The sequence below is a fragment of the Primulina huaijiensis genome, chromosome 2, assembly GCF_012295235.1.
Source record: "Primulina huaijiensis isolate GDHJ02 chromosome 2, ASM1229523v2, whole genome shotgun sequence".
NCBI classification, from domain to species: Eukaryota; Viridiplantae; Streptophyta; class Magnoliopsida; order Lamiales; family Gesneriaceae; genus Primulina; species Primulina huaijiensis.
Window position 1 is genome coordinate 30,638,607 of NC_133307.1, and position 8,520 is coordinate 30,647,126.

The window sequence follows — 8,520 nt, forward strand, 5'->3', positions numbered from 1 at the left end:
ACGCACGCGAGACTATAATCAATTATGTCAAATACATGGTATCATGCACGGTGCATTTGCTTTCTACCTTCAACTATGTAGTATGTACACATTATAAATATAAAATAATTGATTATCTTTGATCATCATATTTTAATATTTTTCTTTTTCAAAATCTTTATTTTAAAATCCTTTCTCTTGTACACGAATGTGAGATATATTCGCGGAGAGGCCAAAATAAATTAATGCCCATCCAAACTTAAATATACTACATAAAAAGTGTGTCATATTTAAGGATAAAGAATTATATATAATGTGGGGACCATCACCACATTTATCATTTCACGAGTAACAACAAATTTCAAATATTGTTAATATATTCGTTACTAATGGGATTTAATAGGGCTAAAAAATTTTGCAAATAAAAGAGAAAAAATACAGGAAAATGGGGCCCAAATACGATGATGGAAAGAAATGACCAAATTTTTTTATTTATTTTTTTATTTTGGGTAATAAAATGACCAAAGTTGGCGTGGCTAAAGAGAGGGACATTGTGACAGAGTACACTGTAGGGAAATAAGGGCACATTTCCATACATGTAAGATATTCCCCCTCTTGTCTGTTCGGATAGTGTGGGCCGTTGGATTTTGGATTCCAATAAACATTAAGGAAAAAGATATTTGTTTGTTTTATCACACAAAAAAGGAATTACTTGCTTAAAATAATTAAAATATTTTTTTAAAAAAAACAATTGATATATATTGGGCCTATAGAGTAAAATGCAACCAATGGGCCCAGCCCACGAAACTCCTTAATCGCCAACCAAACCGAAGGAAAGGGGCAGAGGGTTATCCTCATCTTTCGCACTCTAAAACCCTCACACACAATCAACCTCTTGTGTAATATTGCGAACTGGTAAACATGGAGGGATTGAAAGAATGTGAAGCTAATATGGTGATGTATTTGCACCCATCCAAGGCCAAAACCCCCATGGACGCCATTCTCAGCGAGCTTAGTTCTTTGCTCTTCACGTTAGTTTTAGTATAGCCTTCTTGTTTTTGTTTCTTGTTACTGATTTGGTCAGTTTAATGTCCCGTGTTTTTATACTTTGAATATAATTGGAGTGATTGCCTAATTATGGAATTTGATTTGACTGAAAGATTTTTCTTTTGGTTTTGTTGCCTCGTCTGTGTAGGTATAGTGAAACTTTTGATGGAGTGGTGTTGGCATATGATCCAAATGTTCGTAGTATGTTGGCAAGGATACTACCCGGAGTTCATCCATATTTTGGGGTGAAATTAAAAGCTAGATTGTTGCTATTCAATCCCAGGCCTGACATGATTTTAGGTATTTTTCCGCCCCTATTTCCTCATAGAAAGTAGCATGTTTTTTGTAAGAGCTACAACAGAGTGACACTGGCATACTGGTCTTTTGGACAGAGGGGGAGGTGGTTAAAATCACTAGAAATTCGATTCACGCCGTGGTTCTTGGTTTTTCTGCGGCTGTTATAGGAGTTGAAGACATCCGCGAAGAATTCAAGCATAAAAGTGTAAGTCTCTTGTCTTGAGGTATAATGCATTTGCGACCACTGTTTTAAGGGGACAGATTTGTACTGCTTATTCATATTGTTTTCACTCATTTTTCAGAAACGTGGAGAGGAAGTATTTACTAGCGTATCCTATAGGAAACACAAGATAAAAGTTGGAACTGTTATACGTTTTGTGGTGAAGAGGTGATCTTTCGTATTCCCAGTCTTGTTACTGAGATTATTTTGTGGTCGGTAGCTGAAAATTGTCATAGTGGTGAATAAAATATATAGTATACCCTGTGTGATTCCCGTTAAGAAAAAATCAACCATTCGCGTTGTATGTAATGAGTTGTAAAGTCAAACTTTATTCGTACGTGTTCAACAGTAACAGGGTCTGACTGTCAGTATTGAAATATGAGTTTGATAGTCCAATTCAAACTATAATTTATGGGGCATATTAAGTTATGAAACCTTTCTCATGCATTAGTCAGGGATTCAAATGAAACAAGAACATTTTGAACACACTGGTTAATGAGATTTATTCAAAGATTGCTATATTTTTCAGAAAGGGGCTTGTGCACGTAACTTCTAGACTCTGTATATTTACAGTTGAAAATAGACAGGTTTAAGTTATTTATGGCTCGATTTTTATGTTATTGTGCGTTAATTTGGTTCAGATCATAGTTCAAGCCCACACAGAGCCATTCAAGCACGAATTAAAATCATATTGCATAAATTTTCAGATTTTTGGTTGTAAAGATACGTTGAACTTGTAATTTTCTGAATATATTGAATGAAGAAAATACAAATTTCTGGAAATGAACAACAAATTGTAGAATGGCACTATTGTATTGCTAAATTCTATAAAATTCTGGATTCTTGAACTTTCCAAACCACTATGATGTGGAAGAGTCAGGCAATAGGACCAAGGAGTGAAAAAACTGAAACCAACTTGATATGCTGGTGAACTTATTATGGAAGTTAATGGTTGCCTTCTCCTGATTACTTTGGCTTACGTAATCTGACCGAGCGAAGTTTTTTGCAATTTCATTGCCTGAATTTTTATTAAATGTTTATCTGATACAAAATACCAATAGGAGACAGGAACATAAATACAACGGCATCGGTTGCAGAATATTTGGAAAGTTTTTTGAAGTACTCGTCTTATTGACTTCACCAGCATCATTTTTATTGTAGTTTTGATGAAGAGGTGCTTCATATATCAGGATCTTTGACTGCTGACAACACAGGATGTGCTCGATGGTTGGATAAAAATTTGGATAAATGGTCTCAAACTGACAGGTTAATCCGAAAACTGTCTATATGGAAGTTTATTTAGAACAGGTAGGATTAAGTGTTCGAGTTTTCACCGATCCGTGTTTGTTTCACAGCACCTCCAAAAAAAGGAAAGTTATTGAAGAAAATGAAAAGCCGGAGGGAGATAGATTGATGATCAAGAAGAAAATTATTAGAGAGGATGAAAAGACGGAGGAAGGTATGTCAATGGTCAAGAAGGAAACAACTTCATTAAAAAATGACCAGCAGATTAAAAGATCTAAGAAAGGGAGAAAAGATCATTCTTGAAGGTTGCTTTTGAAGCTTATGTTATTTTAGAGACAGAAGGCTCTTTGGGTTTCGTAAGTAATTTTTTCTCCTGACACGAGTTGTTTGCTGTCCCATCTTCCAATCTCTCACATCATTGTTTACATGCAATAGTTACTTCTGAGTCAGATCCCATTTTGGTCGGACTTAATATTTTTTATGTATCTTTTCCTCTGTATTTCGTTATCTGTGTTTTGTTGATGTTATCTTGCATATACATTTCATATTTGGCGCAGTCCGTCATATTTTGAAATGCGTGCTCTCCTCCTGTTTGATTCTCTTTGAAATGAACTTTTCTGCGGTGATTTTTAGATGAATAACGAGTTGATGTTCCTAGAAATTATAAATCTCTAAAATGCTATAATTTTTAAAAAATCTTTGATTTTCTTTGATGAGTTTTTGCTTGGCCTGTTACCGTTTTGTGTTCATGTGGTAGATTAGTTTGGATAGGATTAAATATCAAATTGATTTTAGCAGGAGTCTACTTCCTAGATGGATATGATTTTTCAAAGTTTGCGCAAATGCTTTCTGTGCCTTAATTCCAGTTTGACTTGCACACAGCTGAAAATCTTATAATATTTTGACTCCATTTGTTCTACAAAGTTCATTTTCTTGATATCTGATGTTTGATTTTTTTATTTGTTGGCCTCCCTCAAATGCTTACTCTTTAAATCCCTGGAACGCTCTACATAGCTATCTTTCTGTAACTGCTTCTTACGTTCCCATGTCATAAAAGTCTTGCAATCATCTTTCCAAAATCCTTGATATATGCTGCCGCATGAGGCTCCTGTATCCAAATTGTAGGCATTTATGTTTTGTCACTAACTGTGACATGATTTCGAAACTTCATTTTCAGGGGTGATAAATGTTTGAGATTATCTGATACTGTCATACTGATGGACCGTAATGATAATTGTAGGAAACAAATTGTGTTCCGTCGTCCATGTGGTTGGCAAGTTTTCCCAAATTACGATGGTATTGCAGCCATTCAGTAGCTGTGATTTGCTGAAATTTAACCAGTCAAGATTTGTAATTGCTCATGTAATTTGCTTTAGAGAAAGCTGCATCTAAAATAATTCTCTCAATTACATTATGGGGCCCTTTTAAAAGGTTTATAGAAAATCATTATTATGCCGAGTTGATTGGGATTTCTGGGTCTGTAACTATTTCAAAATGTCATTGACATTATGAATGATTTCTTTCCGTCAGAATAGTCATCAATAGATAGGAATTTGATAGAAGTGAAATGTTTCAAAATTGCTTTGGGATTGTCTAGAACTTCGAATTCGAACACAGCAAGTCATTTTGTCCGTATATCTTAATCGCTTTTAGCTTTGCTGAACCATTTTGTGGCATGCCCAGAATTTTTTGCTCTACTGAATAGCATAATGTTTCACAGGCTTGTGATTTGGATTGATTTTGTGAAAGTAAAATAGAACATGTTTGCTACCTGGAAGTTTGGGACACAAGTCTGACAGATGTCTTAGTTATCCATTTGGGTCAAAATTCAAGTTAGTTTACATGGAGCATGAGGTTTTTTATGTTGGCTTAGCTAAATATAAGCAGCAGTTGATAGCAAGAAACATTAATATGCACATATTTGAATGGGGATTGTAAATCACGATCAAAGCAGGTTTTGGTGGTTTTTCTTGTAAACTGGTACATATTCTTTCAAGTGGCCCTCCTTGTAAGATCCAAATGAAAATGAGTGGTGCATTAAAAATGGTTCTTTTGAGAAGGGATATTATATTAAAGAGGTTGAGCCTCTTTTAGTATGTATTTTCCTGTGAATGTGTGGTGAGAGAGGGGGAGGAAAATGGAATATTTTAGGTTCGTAAATAATGCTGTGAAATGCATCTTCCTACCATGTTAGAGTTGGGATTATATAATCGGAAAAATACATTAGAGGGTGGTGACAATATTTCCCGAGTAATACGGACTCCTAATATGCTTCCTTCATCTATAAACAATCAATATGTCGTTGGGATTTTTTAAAATCATGATCCAAGTATTTTTTTATAATGGGAAGCTAGTAGCTTGCTTCGATTATTTGTTTGTTTATACCTTTCATCAGTATATATATACATTTATAATAATGAATTACTTCTGACATCCTTTTCTTGTTGAGAATGCATTCTGAATGGAATCATGGCTTCTCATGAAAAATCATTTTCAATAATTCTAAAGATAAGCTGATGTAATAATTGTAGCCTGCCAAATGCAGATGACATTTGATAAATACGCCCATGAGCATGCCTCGAATAATATGGAGGAATGGAGTTTCTAAATTCTTTATAAATAGAATGATTATATGCTATGGTATGATAATAATTTGAATTTCGAAATTTTACTTGTCAGAAACAGTTGATTTTCCATTCTCAGTCTCTTCCCATTACTCAAATTCCATCTTTTCCAAAGTGTTAAATTCCGAAGTGCCTATTTTGTTCTTATGTTTGGTAGTTGGTATAGTGGAAAGGACTATGTAGGCATCAAATGTGTTCAACGGTCATCTTGAGTTATCATGTTTGGTACTATGAAAAAGATTATTTATAGTCGAATATTTGTCGTTTTTAAATAAGTATAGTTAGTAATAACAATATAAGTCTAAAATTTGAAACTGTAGAACATCTTAAACCTCAAACGACGTCCCAATAGGTTCAACTATTACATCCTAAGAGACTAGGAGGCAAAATTTAATTTGTTGTGTAAATTTATTTACATCCTACTAATGTAATGTGATTAATCAATCGCTTCGTTAAAAGCAAGAAAGAAGAATAAAAGTTCAACTACAGATAAATTATTAACCACACAAAATGGACGTAAGGATCTAATTTGGCTAGTGAGGAATGTGGAACGTGGGTCGCCTCCCCAACCCAACAACGATGGTGTAAAAAGCTCCAAAAATTGGAAGCTTTCGGTTGAGGAGTGCGTTGACTTAAAGTCATTCACGTTATTAAATTAGCAATAATAAAGATGCTCGAAATTATAGGAAATATTTTATGTATCTTACGTACCAATGTCACCAATATCTATACTTTCCCTTTTTTTAAAAAAAAAGAACGTGTAAATTTATATATTCATGTTTTAAACTCAATTATTACAAACTATCAGGAATTAAAAAAAATAAATTAAACCTATTATTATATTTTTTTTGACTTGGTAAATTTATACGTTGTAATAATTGCTCCATGATTTCAGCCATGAAAAAGTACTTTAAATTTCGTAGCACTTTTCAACGCAAGGCAAAACCCATAGATTAAGGTTCATTTCGTCCGAGTCTTCTTATCCATTTAACTCCTAAAGGCATCCGATCACATGAATAATAAATGATTTAGATTTGATTGTTTTATCTAACATTTATTATCAATACCTACATCCGTAATATTCTAAGTATAATTTTTTAAATATTTTTTTTTATAAAATAAAAGCAATCGTGTTTTCGCCAACTAAATTTATATGTTAGAACACGTTCTATGGTTAAAGCACATGCATGCATGTCAAAAAGGGTCGATGAATGTCAAGATCTAGTATCCCATGCATGTTCGTGTTGTCTACATCATGAACATCTTAACTTAAAACTAGTTAGAAGTAAATACCATGGATTAACAACCTTAATATTTATTTAACATATATATATATATGTGTGTGCACGATGTTAATATATATATGTGTGTGTACACCTCGCGTACACACAGTGACGGAGCCAGAAATATGGCTTTGCCCGCGCTAGAATTTTAAAATTTAAAATCTTTTAATATTTCAAATTAATCTATCCGGACTAATATCATATTATTCCAAAATTATACAAAATATATATATATATTTTTTTTAAAAAAAATTGAGCCATCGGGGCTTTAAATAAGCATGTGGCTCCGTCCCTGCGTACACACACAGATAGATAGATATATATATATATGTGCGTGCGCGCGTCAAGAAACGATTGCGGAACACAACCATGTTAAATGTACCAGTCTCGATCGAATCGCTGGACGTGGATGTTTGTTATTACATCCTTCACAGGGATCCTCATGTTGCCCCCCAACTCCTCCTTTCTTTCTTTCTTGTCCCATCCCCCATTGATTAATACCTTAGTGATCCTTAGCTTAATTAAGAATGTGCACGAGTGTGTAAACTTTAAATTTTCAGAATCTTTTGTTGTTGCTTATCTTAAAATTTTAGTATTCCAACAAAATACAAAAATACCCAAAAAAGTTATATTATTAATTATTATTATCATCATTAAAATTTTCAAAATTAAAGATATTAAGAGCATTAGACTTTTTGAAAATCCAACGAATTAACATCTCAAAATTATAAATTATAGTGTTTTTTTAAAAAAAAAATATATATAGCAATTAATGTATGTAGTGCTCTCATATATATTGCTGAAGTGTAAAGTTGAAATGGGCCGTGGCATAGAGTATAGGGGCCCGTGGGGCTATGACTGCTTTCTACAACTAAGCACACAAAGAACCTGGACATTTTACATGCAAACCATTATCGATAAAGGTTTTAGCCAACTGTAATAAAGTGGGTCCATGATAACATATAATGTTGCAATATAATTGTTTTTTGTGGTAAACTGATACCAGCTTGTACGTCTGTCCAACATGGCATGTTGGAGATAGGGATGTAAACGATCCAAATCAAACCAAACAGTATCAGGCTTGAGCTTGGTTTGTTTCAGATTGTTTGAGGCTCGAGCTCGAGCTCGATTCGAGCTTCTATTATCAGGCTCGAGCTCGGTTTGTATTGAAATTACTGAGCTCGAGAAAAGCTCGAGCTCGGCTCGTTTAAAGCTCGTTTAGCATGTTAATCAAGCCAGGCTCGAGCTTGATTCATTAATAGCTTGTTTAGCATGTTTAACAAGCCTGGCTTGAGCTCGCCTCGTTCTCGAGCTCGATAAGCATAGAATTGAGCTCGAGTTTGAGTTTGAATCGAGCTTGTTAAAAATTAAATATATCTATAAACTAATTTTAAATCAGACATAAAAATGTAAATTCATTCATAAATAACCAAAACGACACAAATAAGAGCTTAAAAAACATAAATCAGTATATTATTGAACATTCCAAAATCATACATCTAGAATATTCATTATATACTGATATCACCAAAATCATCTAGAATATTCATTAAATATAGTAGATCGAAGACAGCACATCATTATGAAATGAATTTGACATAATTAACTTAAATTATTGATTAATGTCAAAAGGCATATCAATTTAGCATGTAAAATTTTTTATTAACCTTCACAAACTAATAGTAAAGTTACTCAACTTGTATATGACTTGGTTATGTAAATTTTTAGGGAAAGAGAATAAGTTGATGTATTTCTGTTAATTTATTTTATTTATTGTATTTTAAAGAACATTTTAGTATAATGATATGCAAATAAGATTAAAAAT

General features: G+C 33.3%; 1 protein-coding gene and 1 long non-coding RNA gene across 4 annotated transcripts; one reads left to right on the plus strand and one right to left on the minus strand.

Moving 5' to 3' along the window:
- Positions 1-807: 807 nt before the first annotated feature.
- Positions 808-5,226, plus strand: LOC140971558 (uncharacterized). Of its 3 annotated transcripts, XM_073433877.1 has the most exons (7): positions 809-1,010; positions 1,175-1,326; positions 1,419-1,528; positions 1,626-1,711; positions 2,705-2,809; positions 2,899-3,093; positions 4,029-5,226. In XM_073433877.1, exons 1-6 carry the CDS (start codon positions 901-903, stop codon positions 3,089-3,091), a joined length of 756 nt encoding a protein of 251 aa, XP_073289978.1. In that variant the 5' UTR covers positions 809-900; the 3' UTR covers positions 3,092-3,093; positions 4,029-5,226. The 3 variants fall into 3 exon arrangements, 2 of the variants coding, with proteins under 2 accessions (XP_073289978.1, XP_073289977.1); XR_012174324.1 differs by lacking the exon at positions 4,029-5,226 and having other exon boundaries at positions 808-1,010; positions 2,734-2,809; positions 2,899-3,148; XM_073433876.1 differs by lacking the exon at positions 4,029-5,226 and having other exon boundaries at positions 2,899-3,148.
- Positions 3,272-4,022, minus strand: LOC140971559 (uncharacterized). The gene is made up of 2 exons (XR_012174325.1): positions 3,709-4,022; positions 3,272-3,643 (listed from the first exon to the last, which is right to left on the minus strand). It is a non-coding gene; the product is annotated as an uncharacterized lncRNA (long non-coding RNA).
- Positions 5,227-8,520: the final 3,294 nt, after the last annotated feature.